We start from the raw sequence: 20,966 nt of genomic DNA on the forward strand, positions 1-20,966 counted from the left end.
ACACTCAACTAGGTTTAGCCTTCATTCTGCATACATATGTCTAATATTTAAGCTTATATTGATTATTCTTTCTACTTCAAAGAGAACAGTATAGGTTACTGAAATGATCCGATGACTGGAAAATCTCCAACATAATATGTAGGTATTACAGACTCGGTCAGGGAGAGGTTAAAAATATCAGTGAAGACACTTGCTAGTTGGTCAGCGCATGCTCTAAGTTTGCGTCCTGGTAGTCCGTCTGGCCCTGCAGCCTTGTGAATCGGCTACGGAGAGCATGATCACACAGTCGTCCGGAACATCTGGTGCGCTCATGTATGGTTCAGTGTTGCCTGCCTCGAAGCAAGCATAGAAGGCATTTAGCTCGTCAGTGGGCAGCTCACAGCTTGGTTTCCCTTTTGTAATCCATAATAGTTTGCTAGCCCTGCCACATCTGACAAGCGCCAGAGCCGGTGTAGTTGGATTCAGTCTTAGTGCTGTATTGACATTTTGCCTGTTTTGCTGATTCGTCAGAGGGCATAGCGGGATTTCTTATAAATATGTCCCGCTCCTTGAAAGTGGCAGCTCTAGCTCAGTGCGGATGTTGCCTGTAATCCATGGATTCCAATGACATCGTTGATGCACTTATTGATGAAACCGGTGACTGATGTGGTATACTCCTCACTGCCATCGTATGAATCCCAGAACATATTCCAGTATATGCTAGCACAACAGTCCTGTAGTTTAGCATCCGCGTCATCTGACCACTTCTGTATTGAACAAGTCACTGGTACTTCCTGCTTGAGTTTTTGCTTGTAAACAGGAATTAGGAGGAAAGAATTATGGTCAGATTTGCCAAATGGAGGGTGAGGGTGTTCTTTGTTATGCGTTTCTGTGTGAGGAGTAAAGTTGGTCTACAGTTTTATTTATTTTTATTAAAAATGTATCTGGTTGCACATGTGACATGCTGGTAGTCAACTGTATATTATCCATGTCCCGGTGAAACATAACATTAAACATAACGAACAGAGCTCATCCAGTTTATTCTCCAGTGATTGCATGTTCACCAGTAGGACACACACAGCTTCCCTGTCTACTTCTTTAGCTACTTACTAATGTTGTTGGTTGGTTTTCCTCACAGCTTGCGCTACCTGAACGCATCAGCCAATAAGCTGGAGTGCCTCCCTCCAGCCAGCCTATCAGAGGAGAGCTTCAGCAGCCTGCAGGAGCTGTATCTGACCAATAACAGCCTGACGGACAAGAGTGTCCCTCTGCTGACTGGTCACGCCCACCTCAGGGTGCTGCACCTGGCTTACAACCAGCTACAGACCTTCCCAGCCAGGTCTCTCTCACACACACACACACACACACACACACACACACACACACACACACACACACTGGGACAGACGCGTGAGCATGTCGCGCACACATATACATACACGCACGCTCTCTCTTTTACTGTCTTCTTACTTGTCATGCACACATGTTTGAAAACTCTTTATTTTTCTCACTTCCACTCTCTCTCTCTCTCTCTCTCTGGGAGGGTGGCTGGTTTTAACTTTGTAGGCACTGCTGTGGAGTGACATTTTACTTAATGGCACTTGAGTTTGCTATGTATGTGTAGTAGTTAAATGGTGCCAATAAAGGTTTTCTAAACATCTAAATCCCTCTCTCTGCTACTGCAGTAAGATGGCGCGGTTGGAGCAGCTGGAGGAACTGGACCTCAGTGGGAACAGGCTGAGAGCGGTGCCCACCACCATCCTGAGCTGCAGGCACATGCACACACTCTCTGCCCACTCCAACAACATCACTGTCTTCCCTGAGGTCCTCCAGCTTCAAGACATGAAGGTAGGACATACACAACACACCCTCTCTGCCCACTCCAACAACATCACTGTCTTCCCTGAGGTCCTCCAGCTTCAAGACATGAAGGTAGGACAGACACAACACACCCTCTCTGCCCACTCCAACAACATCACTGTCTTCCCTGAGGTCCTCCAGCTTCAAGACATGAAGGTAGGACAGACACAACACACCCTCTCTGCCCACTCCAACAACATCACTGTCTTCCCTGAGGTCCTCCAGCTTCAAGACATGAAGGTAGGACATACACAACACACCCTCTCTGCCCACTCCAACAACATCACTGTCTTCCCTGAGGTCCTCCAGCTTCAAGACATGAAGGTAGGACAGACACAACACACACTCTCTGCCCACTCCAACAACATCACTGTCTTCCCTGAGGTCCTCCAGCTTCAAGACATGAAGGTAGGACATACACAACACACCATCTCTGCCCACCCCAACAACATCACTGTCTTCCCTGAGGTCCTCCAGCTTCAAGACATGAAGGTAGGACAGGCACAACACACACTCTCTCCTGATACGCTGACTTCATGCTTGAGGTTGACATGGTCCTGTTTAGCAATGTCCAGGGTCTGTCACATTAACCAGGGAAAAGTATGGAGGCCAGGGTATATCAGGCCCTTCTCTGGATTCGTCCCAAATGACACCCTATTCCCAATATAGTGCCTTTTGACAAGGGTCTATGTCCCTCAAACTCAACTCTAGACCTTGAAGCCAGTTACTCTTCTTTTTGCATTGTTCCCCTCCAATCAGGGACTGATTTAGACCTGGGACACCAGGTGGGTGCAATTTATTATCAGTTGGAACAGAAAACCAGCAGGTTCCGGACTTTGAATAACCATGGTCTATAGGGTTCTGCCATTTGGGACACAACCTCTATAATCTCATAAATATATCCCCTAATCCCCTAATGAGATTGCTGTGAAAACACACACACTATTAATAACCCTGACATCTGATCTTGGCCAGTGTGTCTTTGACCTCTCGGTCTTACTCTCTCTCTCCCTCCTGCAGTGTGTGGATCTGAGCTGTAATGAGTTGTGTGAGGTAGTCCTCCCAGAGTCTCTGCCTGCTAAACTACAGGAGCTAGACCTGACAGGCAACCCCCGCCTCAACCTGGACCACCGGAGCCTCGAGCTGCTCAAGTAACAACACTCAGAGTCAAATGCACACACACACCAACCTGGTATCAGAGCATTTCGTATTATTCTGTATGTAAATCAGGGACACTCCATTTAGTATGATATGTATTAATTTGTGGATGTCCACCACCCATTTCGAATGATATGTTACGAATTACGATTCTTATTGTATGTTTCGAATTTGCAAAACATACAATATGTTACTAATTTCCAAAACATAGCTTGTTGGCTAACGTTAGCTATCTCACTAATGTTAGCTAAGCTAGGGGTTAGGGTTAAGTATAGGAGTTAGGTTTAAGGGTTAAGGGAGGGGTAGGGGAGCTAACATGCTAAGTAGTTGTAAAGCAGTTTTTTAAAAAGTGTTAAGTGGTCAAAGGCACTGCATCGCAGTGCATGAGGCGTCACTACAGACCCGGGTTCAATCCCAGGCGGTGTCACAACTGGCCGTGACCGGGAGTCCCATAGGGCGGCGCACAATTGGCCCAGTATCGTCCGGGTTAGGGGAGGGTTTGGCCGGGGGGGGGGGGGGGGGCTTTACTTGGTTTATCGCGCTCTAGCGACTCATTGTGGCGGGCTAGGCGCCTGCAGGTTGACTTCGGTCGTCAGTTGAAATGTTTCCTCCGACACATTGGTGCGGCTGGTTTCCGGGTTAAGCGGGCGGGTGTTAAGAAGCGCGGTTTGGCGGGTCATGTTTCGGAGGATGACATGACTTTCACCTCTCCCGATCCCGTTGGGGAGTTGCAGTGATGAGACAAGATCGCAATTGGATATCACGAAATTGGGGTAAAATTTTTAAAAATATTATTAAGTATGTTCCAGTTGTCTGTGATGAGATTCGAACTCGCAACCTTTGGGTTGCTAGACATTCGTGTTATACGCCCAATGTATTTTTAAACTCACTGATATATTTCTTCTCTCTCTCCCTCCTGCAGTAACATTAGGTGTTTCCGTGTGGACCCATCTCCCTCCTCTTTGTGTGGCAGTGAGGGGCCCGGGGAGCCTGCAGTCTGGAGCCACGGATACACAGAGGCCTCTGGGGTCAACAACAAGTCAGTACATACTCTGTCTCTGTATCTCTCCCCTTCTCTCATTCAGAAATTAACAGTAAACATGACACTTTCTATCTCTCTCTCTTCATCCATCACTCCTCTGTTGGTCTATCTCTGGATAGCCTCTCTTTTCGGAATAGCAGCACAGAGTGTGTGTTGGTGTATGTGTTATTCCTAACATGTTTGTGTTTGTCTCAGGCTGTGTGTAGCAGCCCTGGCGTTGGATAGTTTCTGTGGAAGCAGGGAGGCTCTGTACGGGGTGTTTGACGGAGACCGGAACGTTGAGGTGCCCTACCTGCTGCAATGCACCATGGGAGACGTGCTGGCCGAGGAACTACACAAGAGCAAGAACCAAGAGGACTATATGACCAACACCTTCCTCACCATGCAGAGGTACACACATGGTGTCTTTCCCAGATATGCACACAGTTTCTTTCTCAATCACATGCGCACACACAAGAACTCCTGTTGATCTCATGTTGTTATAACAGGAAGTTGGGCACGGCAGGACAGAGGCTGGGAGGGTCCGCGGCCCTCTGCCACATCCGTCATGGCCTAGTTGCCCCAAGCGACCGTGGCGGCGGGGGCTGTTTCACGGTGACCGCGGCTAACGTGGGAAGGTGTCAAGCAGTTCTGTGTCGTGATGGCAAGGCCCTCCCTCTCTCCACCACACACACCGTCAGACAGCAGTCAGAGTACCAAAGAGCACGCCAGCACCATGCTATCATCACTGAGGTACACACACACTGTACTGTTTGTATGTCTTTGTCTGTCTGTGAGTCTGTTGAGAGGTCCTAACTCCCCCCCCCCTCCCCTCAGGACAACAAGGTGAACGGAGTGACGGACTCCACCAGGATCATGGGCTACTCCTTCCTGTGTCCCGCCGTGACCCCACGACCCCACGTCTCCACGGTAACCCTCACCCCGCAGGATGAGTTCTTCATCCTGGCCAGCCGGGGCTTGTGGGATACCATGTCCACCTGCGAGGCAGTGGAGGCAGTGCGTAACGTCCCAGACTCCCTAGCAGCAGCCAAGAAGCTGTGTACGCTGGCGCAGGGCTACGGCTGTCCTGACAGTCTGTGTGCTGTGGTGGTGCAGCTGAGTATCACTGAAGACTGCTGCTGCTGTGAGCCCCCACCACCCCCACCCAGCCCCGGCCTGGAAACACAACACACACACACCGCTGGTAACACACACCACCACCCCGGCTACGGCTCAGCAGATGGAACTCTACCATTACCGCCTCCGGCGATGGGGACAGGAAGTGAGGTCAGCAGTGAGGTCAGCACGTCGGAGATGAGCAGTGAGGTGGGGTCGACGGCGTCGTCGGACGAGCCAGCCAATCAGACGGAGAAGGGCGTGGGGGCCCTGGGGGGTCGCGGGGGGGTGCTGGGGCGGGGAGCGGGGGTGTATGGAGGTGGAAGAGCATCGTTCCAGAGGCAGTACTCCGGGGCTCTGTCTGACAATGGGCTGGACAGCGAGGATGAGGAGCCTATAGCTGGGGTGTTCTCTAATGGGAGCAGAGTGGAGGTGGAGGCTGACATACACTGTCTGAGAGCACGGGCCAGCTCTATACCAATACCCCACACACACCTTGAGCCTGACCCACACACACACCCTGACCCACACACACACCCTGACCCACACACACACCCTGACCCACACACACACCCTGACCCACACACACACCTTGACCCACACCCTGACCCACACCCCGACCCACACCCCAACCCTGACCCGCACACACACCCCAACCCTGACCCGCACACACACTCTGACCCACACCCCAACCCTGACCCGCACACACACCCTGACCCGCACACACACCCTGACCCGCACACACACCCTGACCCGCACACACACCCCGACCCGCACACACACCCCAACCCGCACACACACCCCAGCCCTGACCCGCACACACACCCCAGCCCTGACCCGCACACACACCCCAGCCCTGACCCGCACACACACCCTAACACCTCTCACACACACCCTAACACCTCTCACACACACCCTAACACCTCTCACACACACCCTAACACCTCTGTCACACAGCAGCCTGAGCCTTTACCTCCACCCTCCTGCCAATCAGCCCCCACCCCACCCTCGTCCCCCCCTCATCCGTTTCCTGACCATCAGCCCAGCCCTGACCCTAGCCCTGACCCTGTAGGAGAAGAGGAGCTGAGGGCTGTAGAGACAGACACTGTAACACCCAAACACACTGTTCAGGGACAGGAGGTGGGGCCTGGAGAGACTGGAGCAGGGTTGTGTGTGATTGGTGGAGAGGCGCAGTTAGGTGCGGGCTCAGGCTCTAGCTCAGCCAGTAGGACTCTGGGTGGGACTCTGGGGCGTAAGGGGCGGGGTAACGGCTCGGTGGCGTGTCAGGGGCGGAGCCAGGATGTGATAGAGGAGGTGGGCGACGCTCCCGTCCGGAAACAAGGAGGTTACTTCAACGCTCCGGCCCAGCCGGACCCTGACGACAAGCTCGTCATTCCTCCCGAGCTGGAGGAGGAGATCCGGGAGATCATGAAACAACAACAGGAGCAGAGTCAGACACACCCCCAGTCACCGCCTGCAGCAGAATACTACGTCACGCCCTTCTAGCTCACCAGACCGTTCTGGTACAACCCCTTCACAGCACATTAGACCGCGCCTGTGAAGAATCCCTGCTACGGCTATTATAGAATGTCTGGAGAGGAGTTCCTGTATGGGTGTGTCCCAAATGACACGCTGTTCAATATCCCAATGAATGGGATCAGAGATTGAGGAGTTACGGGGGAAACATGCACAGCCCCCCGCAAAACACACCGACCCTCCTGAAGACTGTCCTGAAGATGCCTCATACCTGCTAATGGCCAGCAATAGTTGTTTTATTCTGTTATCATTTTATATTCCTAACTATATGACCCCAGGAAATACAATGCATTTTTATAAACACAGGCATTATTTACTTGCTTCACAAAGTTCAAGTTAATATAATTAATAAATTTTTTATCATATTTTGTGATGAATGTAGGAATTGATTAAGCACTTTTTTTATGCAGAGACTTTTATTTGAACTAATTATAAAGCTGAATGATATATTCTGCTAAACTGACTGAACTATTATAAAGCTGAATGATACATTCTGCTAGACTGACTGGACTATTATAAAGCTGAATGATACATTCTGCTAAACTGACTGGACTATTATAAAGCTGAATGATACATTCTGCTAGACTGACTGGACTATTATAAAGCTGAATGATACATTCTGCTAGACTGACTGAACTATTATAAAGCTGAATGATACATTCTGCTAGACTGACTGAACTATTATAAATCTGAATGATACATTCTGCTAGACTGACTGAACTATTATAAAGCTGAATGATACATTATGCTAGACTGACTGAACTATTATAAATCTGAATGATACATTCTGCTAGACTGACTGGACTATTATTGCTAGAGAGCTGTTTTCTTTCTGCCAGCAAGGCAGCCTGACTGTGGCTCCCTCCCTAATGGCACCCTGTTCCCTATTACAGAGCCCTGGTCAAAAGTAGTTCACTATATAGGGAATTGGTTGCTATTTGGGACACAGACTGTGTATGGTTGCCTGTAGGCCTCTAAAGTAGACTGATGCTGAGAGACAAACTAAATCCTAGGAGTTGCATACTCTTAAGTGTGACCTAATAATTGACGTGTACTAATCTTCTCTAAGAGAAAATACTTTTTTTATTTCAGAAGATTGTTGACACAGACAGATGTCTGAGGAAAGGAGGGAGGGAGAGATTGACGGGGGGGCATAGGTAGAAGTATAAGGACTGGGGAGAACACTGGAAAGGGGTGGGAATACTGGTATTATGCAGCTCAATGAATGTGTGGGGCCTATGTGATCTAATGAACTCACTTCAACAAAGGCATTGTTGTATCTAAGCTAATCACACAGGAAAGCTACTTTTTCTATAATAAATCTAAATTTTCAAATAATCATAAGGTTGTTAGCTTGTTTTGGGAGAGGTGGGAAGGGGATAGCCTCGTACGAACCATAGGAAGGGGCAGCAGTGATGGTGTGTGTGAAAAGAAGACTGCAGTGCAATCACTGTAAAGTGACTTTGGGTGTCTTGAAAGAGCTTAAACTAAAATGTATGATTTATTATTACTTCCACACTGCTTGGAATGTCTGTGATGCAACTAACTCCACTCAATATCATATTCCATTGAGGTCAGAGGTCAAGGCTGCAGGTGCAATTGTGATATCATTGTTCCAGTCACCATTACCTAACATTGCAGAATGTTGTGTATGATGTCATAAAGACAGATTGTTACTTCACAGCAGAATTGCAGCGTTCAAAACAACTGGGACTCAGAAATCTCAGACTTCGGGGGAGGTGGAGCCTTTACCTCCACTGACATCTTGACCTTGTATTTTCTGAGTTCCCAGTTGTTTTGAATGCACAAAAAATTCTGAGTGACTCATTGTGACATCAGTGCAGAGAAGATCCATTGTAATGTCATAGCTGGCATGCTGCCTGGGGACACTGCCGGAGAGATGGTGGCCGTGTTCGAGAGCGTCAAAACCGTAATGTATCATGGGTAAATTGACTGATCTACAAATAATAATGAGTAGTTATTTATTATGCCAGGTGATTTGTTGTTCAGTCAGTCTCGACCTTCAAATTCAAAGTGGCCCAGTAACCGGGACAGGACTGGGGAGGGGATGGAGTGGTTATATGGAGCACTTCTGCCCCTAGCAGGATAACTGATGTACTGTATCACACCTCTGAAATGTTAGCCAGTCTGACATGGTGGCATCATGGCATGTATTGTATTGTAAGCCAAAGGTTTGAGTTTTACTAGAAAATACAAAATAATCAAGCTTGAGTGGCAGATAAATGTAAAGGTTTATTTACATGCAACCTCTATATACACACACATACAAAAGTTTTATTGATGAATAACAAGACCAGTCTGTGAGATCAGTGGGTCATTCATGTTGCAGTTAAAAAGGAATTCATATCAAATCCATGCTTTACAGAAGTTTACAGAGCAAACGCCTTACCCACTGGGCACAAACTGGGTGAATCAACATTTTTTCCCATGTCATTTCAACAAAAACATTCAATGTGATGATATTGGAATCAACATCAAACTTACTGGATTTGCAAAAAGTTAGGGCGATTTGTCTTTTTTCCACCCAACTTTAAACCTAAATGGTTCACATTTTTGTTGATTTAACTGTTGACATCTCAAAAGTAAATCAAAACTAGATGTTGAACTGACATCTTTGCCCAGTGGGTAGTTGCAAGTCCCATTACTGTCAAAAATGGACAGAACGTTTTAATGAAAAGGGATCGAGTGAAAAAGCACTTTGGTCCCTTCCGGGGTTCATCTGTGGCGTTTATTGTGACCAGAGCCCTATGGGCCCTGATCAAAAGTAGTGCACTCTATAGAGAATAGGGTGCCATTTCAGGCTCAACCTGCGTCTCCGTCACAGAGCGGTATCAGACCGTAGTGGTGCCCTATGTGGGTTGGAGCTGGCAGTAGGGGGGCGTCTATCTCTCTCCTCGTGTAGCCTGCGATCCTTCAGGTAGCCCATGACCCAGCGCACCGTGTGGAACGTGAGCACCGTACCGGCAGTGTAGAGTATCGCAGTGATCAGCCCGAACAAAGCCACGGCCGCGTCTGCCCCTCCCACATCACAGTTCATCCAGGTTAAACCTGAACGTGCGTACAGCCTCTCCCTTCTCTTACACACGTCTGTACTGTTTACCTGGATGACAAAGTGGAGGTACAGCCCCACCGCCACCACGTAGAGTACCGCCCCCAAACCCTGGAACACCAATGCTCCCATCAGCAGCTTCTGGCCCAGCAGGTGAGCGGGCTTGTTCCCGGAGACCACGAACAAGAGGGAGACAACACCGAAGACAAGAGCAAATACCACGCCCCCGTAGATTCCCGGAGCTCTCATCTGGCTGTACTGCATGTCCAGGTCTCTCACCTGCAATCAAGTACGGTGTTAGGGTGGGGTCTTCATAACAGGGAATGTAGACAACTGTCTTGAGACGCTATGATAGAATGTACCGTGTTATGACAAAGGATCTTTGAAATCCATGACTACATCCCAAATGGTACCCTATATAGTGCACTACTTTTGACCATAAACCTCAAAAAGTAGTGGACCATATAGGGTACTATTTGGGACACAACACTTGTTTTTGTCTTGTACCTGTTGCAGCTCTTGGCCCTCGAAGGGGATGTTAGTGTTAAGGTTGAAGCTGCCTCCCGCTAGGCCACCCATAGCAGACATGCCTGACATCACCATCTGAGCTGCCACCACACAGATCAGGACCAGGGCGTTGGTCAGGACTGAACAGATCAACACGATACCTATAGATTAGATTTTTTATTTAGTCACATGTACAGTACCAGTCAAAAGTTGACACCTACTCATTCAAGGGTTTTTATTTTCTTTTTACTATTTTCTACATTGTAGAATAATAGTGAAGACAAACTATGAAGTAACACATATGGAATCATGTAACCAAAAAGTGTTAAACAAATCAAAATATGTTTTAGATTTGAGATTCTTCAAAGTAGCCACCCTTTGCCTTGATAGCTTTGCACACGCTTGGCATTCTCTCAACCAGCTTCACCTGGAATGCTTTTCCAACAGTCTTGAAGGAGTTCTTACATATGCTGAACACTTGTTTCCTTCACTCTGCGGTCAAACTCATCCCAAACCATCTCAATTGGGTTGAGGTCAGATGATTGTGGAGTCCAGGTCATCTGATGCAGCATTCCATCACTCTCCTTCTTGGTCAAATAGCCCTTACATAGCCTGGAGGTGTGTTTTGGGTCATTGTCCTGTTGAAAAACAATTGATAGTCCCACTAAGCGCAAACCAAATGGGATGGCGTATCGCTGCAGAATGCTGTGGTAGCCATGCTGGTTAAGTGTGCCTTAAATTCTAAATAAAAACTGACAGTGTCACCGGCAAAGAACCATCACACCACCTCTATGCTTCAGTGGGAATGACACATGCAAAGATCATCCATTCACCTACTCTGCGTCTCACAAAGACACGGCGGTTGGAACCAAAAATCTCAAATTTGGACTTTCCACCGGTCTAATGTCCATTGCTCGTGTTTCTTGTCCCAAGCAAATCTCTTCTTCTTATTGGTGTCCTTTAGTAGTGGTTTCTTTGCAGCAATTCGACCATGAAGGCCTGATTCACGCAGTCTCCTCTGAACAGTTGATGTTGAGATGTGTCTGTTACTTGAACTCCGATGCATTTATTTGGGCTGCAATTTCTGAGGCTGGTAACTAATGAACGTATCCTCTGCAGCAGAGAACTCTGGGTCTTCCTTTCCTGTGGTGGTCCTCAGAGCCATAGTGCTTGATGGTTTTTGCGACTGCACTTTTCCAGATTGACGGACCTTCATGTCTTAAAGTAATGGTGGACTGTCAGTTCTCTTTGCTTATTTGAGCTGTTCTTCCCATAATATGGACTTGGTCTTTTACCAATTGGGCTATCTTCATTAAATGTTTGGGAGCATAATTAGTGTGACTTCCTTTATATTTATCACCTTTCTCCCATAATCAGCTGATCACATTTCTCTGCTCAAATCAAAGCAACAGGTGGTGTGTGCGTGTTAAAACAGCAAAGCGAGTAAAGTGCAGTTTTACTAGCCTAGGTGAGAACCGGTCTGACCAGTATTAGGAGAGGGAGAACTATGTCATGGGGTAGTAGTATCGCTGGGCGGGTGTAGGCGTAGTTTAGGTGAAGAAAGGGAAACTAAATCCTGACACTATGACTGACTGTTTGTGTGATGCAGTGTTCAGCTAACCACACAGGCAATTACTTCCCCGTCACAGGTATGACAGTCTGTCTATTGTGACTCACTTTCTCCACCCAATTGTTTCTCTCTCTCTACTCTCTGTCCCAATCTAAGACACTAACATTACATACCTCTCCTAGAGCAGATATTGGTGCATTTGGACCCATTATGATCCTCTCCTGGGGCTTCTTGGTGCCGCACATGTTTAAGAGGGGGTGTGGAGTCCCTGTAATATGGAGGCTGAGAAGAGGACCTGAGGGGGGAGAGAGAGGGTTGAAGTGCTTCTCTCTCCTACAACCAGCTCTTAGGGGTGGCAGACAGGCTACATCATGCAGTCTGTCACCATAGATGCCTAGTGACTGCGTGTGAACACACCTGTCGCTTGATGGTTGTCTAGCATTGTGCTGCTGCTCCCGTCGTGGCCTGTGTTCCCGATGCTCGTGGAGACCACCGTTTCTCCCCCTTTGCCCTCTGTGCGGCTGGCTCATAACTGCACGGAAAAACACCCAATGTGTCACCAAATGTCATAAACGCGCCATACAACCCCGACCTTTGAACAGAGCCACTGTGGCAAACCACAGATTGTGTAAAAAGAAAATGCAGTGAAATAGAATGGCTGTAGCCTGTGATTCAGATTAGGCCTGAAAGTAAAAACATTTCATAAGTCTCAAAAACGTATGATTCTCGGAGACCACAGCCATTTACGCTCTGAACTGTGAACAGTTTCAACTGTAAGTAACCAAACTACCATAAAGGGGGACACAAGTAGGGTAAATGCTATATCAATCGAAAAACAAAAACTTACTGGCAGTTGAGGTGATTCCGTTTGGTGAACTATGAATCCGAAAATGTAAACATTTTTGTGGAGATCTGTTCGCTCAGCCAAGAAATATGTCCTACCTTGTTGTTCAGGTGACCGACTCCACCCACCAGAGAAGAAGTAAAGGCGGAAACCTCTCGCTCGAATAAGACAGGTGGAGGAGAAGAAACTGTATCATGAGAGTTTTAATGTCTATGGAGGAGACAGCAAAGTAGAATGGCGTCTCATCAGCAGTGTGTTTATGATGGTTGTTGACAATGACAGCTTTGGGGACTCTAGTCGCGTTGAAAACAACTGGGAACTCGGGAAAAAACGAGGTCAAATCATGATCTTCAGGTTGTAAAGTCGAAGCTCCAGTAAGTGGCCCGAGTTGGAATTCCGAGATTGATGACCGTTCAAATCTATTTTTCCCAGTCGGCGCTCGTTTTTTTCCCGAGTTTCCAGTTGTTTTTAACACGGAATTTGTCTCTGACCAAGCAATGACCAGTACGTCTGAATCGGGCGCTTTGTCCTCTTCGTCCCATCTCCGCGAATGAAGCTTCTGATTGGGTGTCCAGAATGTTGCTTTGACTCCATTAATTCAACCCTTGGAATGTCTTATATGAGAAGATGAGGTCGTTTGTATGCATAGACCTACTGTGCGGTTGAATTTCAATGACAATTGTCAAGATTTGTTTATGGGCACACTACGCCACTGTTGTCACTGAATGCCTGTATAATGTTATATTAAAAGTATGACTCTTATCATTAGATTTATTGGTGGTATGAAGTTGGCCTTTTTTGGTATTCATGTAGTCATGCTGTGTAGGCCAATCTTTATGGAACAGAGCCAGGGAGTGTAATAAATACTGTAATAAATACTTTTTCAATAGCCTATATTTAAATAGTCTATTTTCTCGCAATAAATCCAGCAATTTGCATTTGTAAATTGACATATTTAAAGGCTCGGGAGAAAATGAAGAACAGATACTTTGTTCCTGAAAGTACAGTAGGTATTTTTGTAACAATGTATTAGGTGTATTTCTTAATGTATCCACTTGGTAGCAGTAGCTAGCTTTATGAAAGGGATTTGTCCAACCGCCATAGAAAGCTGCGCTTCCGGTAGTAAGCTACCAAAGCTTCATAACATCACGTTATCAGTTGGATACGGACAGGTCAGCTAATATATTTACACTCACGTTTGAAGTCTGTACATCGGTTGTATGTGCCATGTTTTTAACGCTGCACGGAGGACACTGATCATAGTTGAACAAAAGTCCAATCGTTCTACCGGGTCGTTTCAGTATGTTGTGCGGGGCTGTGGTTGTCAACAGTGGGCAGAGGGTGTTGCGGTACCTCAGTGTAGTGCGGTTTGTAACCCAGTTTGGTACACGTACTAACGTCACCTACATACAAGGCCAGAGCCCCGAACCGCGCATTCGGGAATACTTCTACTACATTGACCACCAAGGACAGGTGAATGTCTTACACAAAAAAATACAACTAAATTGTGAAATTGTTTCGTTGCAGTGATAAGTTAACTAAACTTCTGTTTTTACCACAGCTGTTCCTTGATGACACTAAAGTGAAAAACTTTGTCACGTGTTTCAAAGGTATTTAAAGTACACACACACACACACACACACACACACAGAGCAGTCTAGTTACCTCTTTCCAGATGTAAAAATGACCCTCTTACAAAGGTAACATTGACATGAAATTAGACAACCTGTCGGTTATCTTATCTCTGCCCGTTGTTATATATGAGATGCTGTGATGACCTTCATTATTCAGTCTTCATATTCTGTAGTAAACATGATTATCCCTGCTACTACACAAGCTGAGCCTCAGTATAGTCTTATGTCATGTGCCAAGCATTACTGTAAGCGTGTGTGTGTGTGGTGGGGGTTGCCTGCTTCCCACAACACCCCCTGTGTTTGGCGTTCAGCTCCCACCTAGAGAACATATGGAGGTGATGTAGTGTATGCTCAGGGTTAAGGCCAGAACCTGTACTCAATGGCAGAACACTGAGCATGCTAATGGTACACCCTATCCCCTATGTAGTGCACTAATTCTGACCAGGACACAAAATTAGTGCACTACTGTATGTATGGAATAGGGTGCCATTTGGGATGCAATTTTAAATGTGGATAAACTGTTGCATCTGTTGTACAGCTTTCAGGCATACATGCCGCACGTACTATATAGACATGCCGCACGTACTATATAGACATGCCGCACGTACTATATAGACATGCCGCACGTACTATATAGACATGCCGCACGTACTATATAGACATGCCGCACATACTATATAGACATGCCGCACATACTATATATACGGTTGAAGTCGGAAGTTTACATACACCTCAGGCAAATACATTTAAACTCAGTTTTTCACAATTCCTGACATTTAATCCTTGTAAAAATTCCATGTCTTAGGTCAGTTTGGATCACCACTTTATTTTAAGAATGTGAAATGTCAGAATAATAGTAGAGAGAATGATCTATTTCAGCTTTTATTTCTTTCATCACATTCCCAGTGCGTCAGAAGTTTACATACACTCAATTAGTATTTGGTTGCATTGCCTTTATATTGTTTAACTTGGGTCAAATGTTTCGGGTAGCTTTCCACAAGCTTCCCACAATCAGTTGGGTGAATTTTGGCCCATTCCTCTTGACAGAGATGGTGTAACTGAGTCAGGTTTGTAGGCCTCCTTGCTCGCACACGCTTTTTCAGTTCTGACCACAAATTTTCTTTAGGATTGAGGTCAGGGCTTTGTGATGGCCACTCCAATACCTTGACTTTGCTGTCCTTAGGCCATGTTGCCACAACTTTGGAAGTATGCTTGGGGTCATTGTCCATTTTGGAAGACCCATTTGCGACCAAGCTTTAACTTCCTGACTGATATCTTGAGATGTTGCTTCAATATATCTACATCATTTTCCTACCTCATGATGCCATCTATTTTGTGAAGTGCACCAGTCCCTCCTGCAGCAAAGCACCCCCACAACATGATGATGCTACCCCCGTGCTTCACGTTTGGGATGGTGTTCTTCAGCTTGCAAGCCTCCCCCTTTTTCCTCCAAACATAGCAATGGTCATTATGGCCAAACAGTTCTATTTTTGTTTTCAGACCAGAGGACATTTCTCAAAAAAGTACGATCTTTGTCCCCATGTGCAGCTGCAAAACGTAGTCTGGCTTTTTTATGGCAATTTTGGCGCAGTGGCTTCTTCCTTGCTGAGTAGCCTTTCAGGTTATGTCGATATAGGACTCGTTTTACTGTGGATATAGATACTTTTGTACCTGTTTCCTCCAGCGTCTTCACAAGGTCCTTTGCTGCTGTTCTGGGATTGATTTGCACTTTTCGCACCAAAGTACGTTCATCTCTAGGAGACAGAATGCGTCTCCTTCCTGAGTGGTATGACGGCTGCGTGTTCCCATGGTGTTTATACTTGCCTACTATTGTTTGTACAGATGAACATGGTACCTTCAGGCGTTTGGATGAACCAGACAAGGATGAACCAGACTTGTGGAGGTCTACTATTTTTTTTTTTTTAGGTCTTGGTTGATTTCTTTTGATTTTCCCATGATGTGAAGCAAAGAGGCACTGAGTTTGAAGGTAGGCCTTGAAAACATCCACAGTTACACCTCCAATTGACTCAGGCTAATTGACATAATTTATCAGAAGCTTCTAAAGCCATGACATAATTTTCTGGAATTTTCCAAGCTGTTTAAAGGCAGTCAACTTGGTGTATTGTAAACTTCTGACCCACTGGAATTGTGATACAGTGAATTATAAGTGAAATAATCTGTCTAAAAAATTGTTGGAAAAATTACTTGTGTCATGCACAAAGTAGATGTATTAACCGACTTGCCAAAACTATAGTTTGTTGACAAGAAATTTGTGGAGTGGTTGAAAAACGAGTTTTAATGACTCCAACCTAAGTGTATGTAAACTTCCGACTTCAACTGCACATACTATATATACATGCTGCACATATTATATATACATGCTTCACATATTGAGGAACACACTATATGTACATGCTGCACATATTGGGGAACACACTATATATACACTACCGTTCAAAAGTTTGGGGTCACTTAGAAATGTCCTTGTTTTTGAAAGAAAAGCACTTTTTTTTTTGTCCATTAAAATAACATAAAATTGATCAGAAATACAGTGTAGACATTGTTAATGTTTTAAATGACTATTGTAGCTGGAAACAGCTGATTTTAATGGAACATCTTCATAGGCGTACAGAGGCCCATTATGAGTAACCATCACTCCTGTGTTCCAATGGCACGTTGTGTTAGCTAATCCAAGTTTATCATTTTAAAAGGCTAATTGATCATTAGAAAACCCTTTTGCAATTATGTTAGCACAGCTGAAAACTGTTGTTCGATTACAGGCTTAATGGACAAAAAAATAGTTTTTCTTTCAAAAACAAGGACATTTCTAAGTGACCCCAAACTTTTGAATGGTAGTGTACATGCTGCACATATTGGGGAACACACACACATATATATATATATATGCACACAAAAGTATGTGGACAACCCTTCAAATTAGTTGATTCGGCCATTTCAGCCACACCCGTTGCTGAGAGGTGTATAAATTCGAGCACACATCCATGCAGTCTCCATAGGAAAACATTGGCAGTAGAATGGCCTTACTGAAGAGCTCAGTCACTTTCAACATGGCACCGTCATAGGATGCCACCTTTCCAACAACTCAGTTCGCCAAATGTCTGACCTGCTAGAGCTGCCCCGGTCAACTGTAAGTGCTGTTATTGTGAAGTGGAAACGTCAAGGAGCAACAACAGCTCAGCCGCGAAATGGTAGGCCACACAAGCTCACAGAACGCACCCGCAGAGTGCTGAAGCACGTAAAAATCGTCTGTCCTCGGTTACAACACTCACTACCGAGTTCCAAACTGCCTCTGGTAGCAACATCAGCAGAACTGTTAGTCGGGAGCATCATGAAATGGGTTTCTATGGCCGAGCAGCCACACAAGCCTGAGATCACCATGGCCAATGCCAAGCGTCGGCTGGAGTGGTGTACAGCCCGCCGCCATTGGACTCTGGAGCAGTGGAAATGCGTTCTCTCGAGTGATGAATCACTTCAATATCTGGCAGTCCGAAGGACAAATCTGGATTTGGCGGATGCCAGGAGAACGCTACCTGCCCAAATGCATAGTGCCAACTGTAAAGTTTGGTGGAGGAGGAAAATGGTCTGGGGCTGTTTTTCATGGTTCGGGCTAGACCCTAGTGGAGAAAATCTTAACGCTACAGCATACAATTACGTTCTAGACGATTCTGTGCTTCCAACTTTGTGGCAACGGTTTGGGGAAGGCCCTTTCCTGTTTCAGCATGACAATGCCCCTGTACACAAAGCAAGGTCCATACAGAAATGGTTTGTTGAGATCATTGTGGAAGAACTTGACTGGCCTGCACAGAGCCCTGACCTCAACTCCATCAAACACCTTTGGGATGATTTGGAACGCTGACTGCGAGCCAGGTCTAATCGCACCACATCAGTGCCCGACCTCACTAATGCTTTTGTGGCTGAATGGAAGCAAGTTTCTGCAACAATGTTCCAACATATAGTGGAAAGCCTTCCCAGAAGAGTGGATGCTGTTATTGCAGCAAAGGGGGACCAACTCCATATTAATGCTCATGATTTTGGAATGAGATGTTCGACGAGCAGGTGTCCACATACGTTTGGTCATGTAGTGTATTTTGAGAGCAGGAGCAGTGTTATCTAGGCTAAGTGTAGTTAGTGTAACTTGATTTATAGTAAGAATGAACTCTTATTGTGTTTTATGCAGTGGTTGTGTTTCTATTTTCCCCCCTCTCGCTCTCTCCCCCCTCTCTCTTTCTCTCTCTGTTTTCAGATAAGCACTTCCTGGTGTTCTTCTTCACCCGTCTCCGTAGGAACGAGAGTGGGCGGTACCAGGACGACTTCCCCTTCCTGTCCCTGTGTGGCCGCGAGAGAAACTTCCTGCGCTGTGACGACCGTCCGCTGGTGTTCACCCACTTGATGCCCGCCGCTGGGGGTATAGTCAATCAACCAATCAATCACATTTATTTATAAAGCCATTTTACATCATCAGTTGTCACGAAGTGCTTTTGCATTAACCCTGTATAAACCCCAAAGAGCAAGCAGAAGCTAGGACAAACTATCTGTCTGTTCTACAGGGACAGAGACCGCTGGGGGTACGTTGACAGATGTGGGGACAGGAGGAGCCCCAGAGCTACTGTCGTTCTGTTGGGGCGGTGACAAGCTGGCCGTCAAGTTCCGTCCAAAGTCTCTCTACATGCATCCTGGGACTGGGCGTGTCTACCACCCCTGCTCTGAGCGCCTGGGGGGCGTCGGCCTGGTGCGCTCTGCCCTCGCCATAGAGCTCAGCCCCTTCTTCCTGTACCCACTTCAACAACGCCAATCAGAACAGCCCACACACTTCTTGTGGGCGGGACAACAGCACACACTGACTAATGAACTGGCAGGATGTTTCCCCCCTGAAGAGGAGGGAGGGATGGGCTGATCAGAATAACACTGCTGTATTCAGAAGGCAGAAGATGAATACCCGAAAGTTGCCAATTGAAAGGCAATATATAGAGTGGACATGATGGTTATGTTCCAAATGGAACCCTATTCCCTATATAGTGTACTACTTTTGACCAGAGTAGATAGGGCACTGTTCAAAAGTAGTGAACTTTGTAGGGTATAGGGTGCCATTTGGGATGTAGACGACGAGTGGTTATGTATATTTGTTACATTACTACCTGTGATATTCAGAACAGTGCACATCATTAATCAAAACGGTAATGATATTTTGGCCCAAATGGGTCAGGAGCATGCAAATTCTAACAGTCAGAAAATGCTAATAATCAGTTCCTCCTATTGGACAAATTCAAGTTGTACCCATTAATTTAGAAACATTTTGCCTCTGTTTGCACTGTCTAGTGAATGTAATCTCGGCAGAAGTAACATCTTGCATAATTGTGTCAGATGCTCGATCGAGTTCTTGGAGGCGACTTATTAGAAAATATACTAGCGAAGTCTCCACTCTTCTAAACGGAAACTCTCAGCCAGTGTTGGGCAAGTCTATGGGCCAAATGTCCCCTCCCATTCAGAAATTCTAAAGATGTGAAATTGTGAGTTGTCCAAATGATCAGTAAAGAAAAATCAGAAAAAAATTAAAGTCTGTCGACAAATGCTACAACTATTTATGTTACGTGTATCTGTATGTTACGTGTATCTGTCCATGAGAATGAAACCGGTGAGTTTTGGGTTACAAGGACCTCCTGAAAGAAATACTATGCAGTGTTGTGAAATATGCCTTTGCAGTGGCCACAGAAATTCAACCAATGACACTAAGGTTGTCTCAAATGGCAACCTATTCCCTATGTAGGGAGTATTGTGCCATTTGGGATGCAGCCTCAGCTGTTTATCTACTAATAGCTGATGTGCCAGTAGGTTCTGTAGATAGTGGACCAACAATTTATAAACTACTACTTTTGGGGCCTCTGCTACGAGAATAAAAACCTCTAGAGGGAACCCTTGAATTTGTATTGACTGGATAAGAATGAAACATATTTTTATGATGATTAAAATGCATCGGCACACACTGAATGCCTTTATAAATGTTTTATTATGGTGTAATGCTTTGCAAGGAGGACACTCTCTGGGTGGGGGGGTCTATATACCACTGTGTAAATCACAGTACAATTACAGTAGTTGAATGAAAAAGAACTGACTCACTTACATCCATTAGTTCCTCAGTTTTGTTCCCATCTGTTTAGAGCCATGATTTCTCAATGTCCTTCTTCCCTATGGTTCCTCAAGTATGCAGTTTATGGTCATTGGGGGATATCATAGCCCACTCATACTAAAGCTGTTGCATAAATCCATATGGGTTTTACAGCAGATGGTTTCATAATATATAATGTTGGTTTATTTTCTAACTTTCATTGTATCATTTACCCTTGTCTCTGGTCTACAAATTACACTAAAATATCCCTATCTATTGGCTTAATGTGTGGGATGAATTGGTGACCAATGGGGCAACGTTTGCGATGTGAGCTTGTTGACACAGGGCCAGGAGACAGGTTATGAAGTTTACTGGCAGTTATTAGGTTGATGTCAACGCAATTGACACATCATGTACCCATTTCATGTCACCCTATGTTCCAACGATCAATGTTTCAAAAAATATTGTAACACTGTCTCACATCCCAAAAGTCACTATTGGCTATACCCCTTAATAGTGCACTATAGGTAATAGGATGCGTTTTTGG

General features: G+C 45.8%; 3 protein-coding genes across 4 annotated transcripts in view; 2 read left to right on the top strand and 1 right to left on the bottom strand.

Moving 5' to 3' along the window:
- LOC120054318 (PH domain leucine-rich repeat protein phosphatase 1-like) overlaps positions 1-8,011 on the top strand; it is a 68,500-nt gene extending 60,489 nt beyond the window's left edge. The window contains exons 11-18 of the mRNA XM_039001732.1: positions 1,118-1,318; positions 1,665-1,827; positions 2,860-2,990; positions 3,920-4,036; positions 4,235-4,429; positions 4,528-4,771; positions 4,856-5,835; positions 5,989-8,011. Coding sequence (XP_038857660.1) covers positions 1,118-1,318; positions 1,665-1,827; positions 2,860-2,990; positions 3,920-4,036; positions 4,235-4,429; positions 4,528-4,771; positions 4,856-5,835; positions 5,989-6,640 — 2,683 coding nt within the window. The 3' untranslated portion in view covers positions 6,641-8,011. The remainder of the gene's footprint in view (positions 1-1,117; positions 1,319-1,664; positions 1,828-2,859; positions 2,991-3,919; positions 4,037-4,234; positions 4,430-4,527; positions 4,772-4,855; positions 5,836-5,988) is intronic.
- Positions 8,012-8,903: 892 nt separating this feature from the next.
- si:ch211-191a24.4 (uncharacterized protein LOC100150331 homolog) lies at positions 8,904-13,191 on the bottom strand. 2 transcript variants are annotated; one of them, XM_039001992.1, is made up of 5 exons: positions 12,760-13,191; positions 12,235-12,349; positions 11,991-12,112; positions 10,248-10,408; positions 8,904-10,019 (listed from the first exon to the last, which is right to left on the bottom strand). In XM_039001992.1, exons 2-5 carry the CDS (start codon positions 12,345-12,347, stop codon positions 9,510-9,512), a joined length of 906 nt encoding a protein of 301 aa, XP_038857920.1. In that variant the 5' UTR covers positions 12,348-12,349; positions 12,760-13,191; the 3' UTR covers positions 8,904-9,509. The 2 variants fall into 2 exon arrangements, with proteins under 2 accessions (XP_038857920.1, XP_038857919.1); XM_039001991.1 differs by having other exon boundaries at positions 12,665-13,191.
- A 586-nt stretch (positions 13,192-13,777) lies between these two features.
- Positions 13,778-19,891, top strand: c10h8orf82 (chromosome 10 C8orf82 homolog). Its single transcript, XM_039002767.1, has 4 exons — positions 13,778-14,134; positions 14,223-14,271; positions 18,560-18,721; positions 18,864-19,891. The coding sequence occupies exons 1-4, from the start codon at positions 13,964-13,966 to the stop codon at positions 19,208-19,210; spliced, it is 729 nt and encodes a 242-aa protein (XP_038858695.1). The 5' UTR covers positions 13,778-13,963; the 3' UTR covers positions 19,211-19,891.
- Positions 19,892-20,966: the final 1,075 nt, after the last annotated feature.

Source organism: Salvelinus namaycush, chromosome 10, assembly GCF_016432855.1.
Source record: "Salvelinus namaycush isolate Seneca chromosome 10, SaNama_1.0, whole genome shotgun sequence".
Lineage (NCBI taxonomy): Eukaryota > Metazoa > Chordata > Actinopteri > Salmoniformes > Salmonidae > Salvelinus > Salvelinus namaycush.

Excerpts from the sequence above, each read along its gene's own strand:
- si:ch211-191a24.4 (XM_039001992.1), bottom strand. The coding sequence starts at position 12,347 with ATGAGCCAGCCGCACAGAGGGCAAAGGGGGAGAAACGGTGGTCTCCAC. Across the intron at positions 12,113-12,234 it reads AGACAACCATCAAGCGACAG|GTCCTCTTCTCAGCCTCCAT; the intron begins GTGTGTTCACAC and ends CTCCCCCCTCAG. Across the intron at positions 10,020-10,247 it reads AGGGCCAAGAGCTGCAACAG|GTGAGAGACCTGGACATGCA; the intron begins GTACAAGACAAA and ends ACTTGATTGCAG.
- c10h8orf82 (XM_039002767.1), top strand. The coding sequence starts at position 13,964 with ATGTTGTGCGGGGCTGTGGTTGTCAACAGTGGGCAGAGGGTGTTGCGG. Across the intron at positions 14,135-14,222 it reads ACATTGACCACCAAGGACAG|CTGTTCCTTGATGACACTAA; the intron begins GTGAATGTCTTA and ends TTTTTACCACAG. Across the intron at positions 14,272-18,559 it reads CTTTGTCACGTGTTTCAAAG|ATAAGCACTTCCTGGTGTTC; the intron begins GTATTTAAAGTA and ends CTCTGTTTTCAG.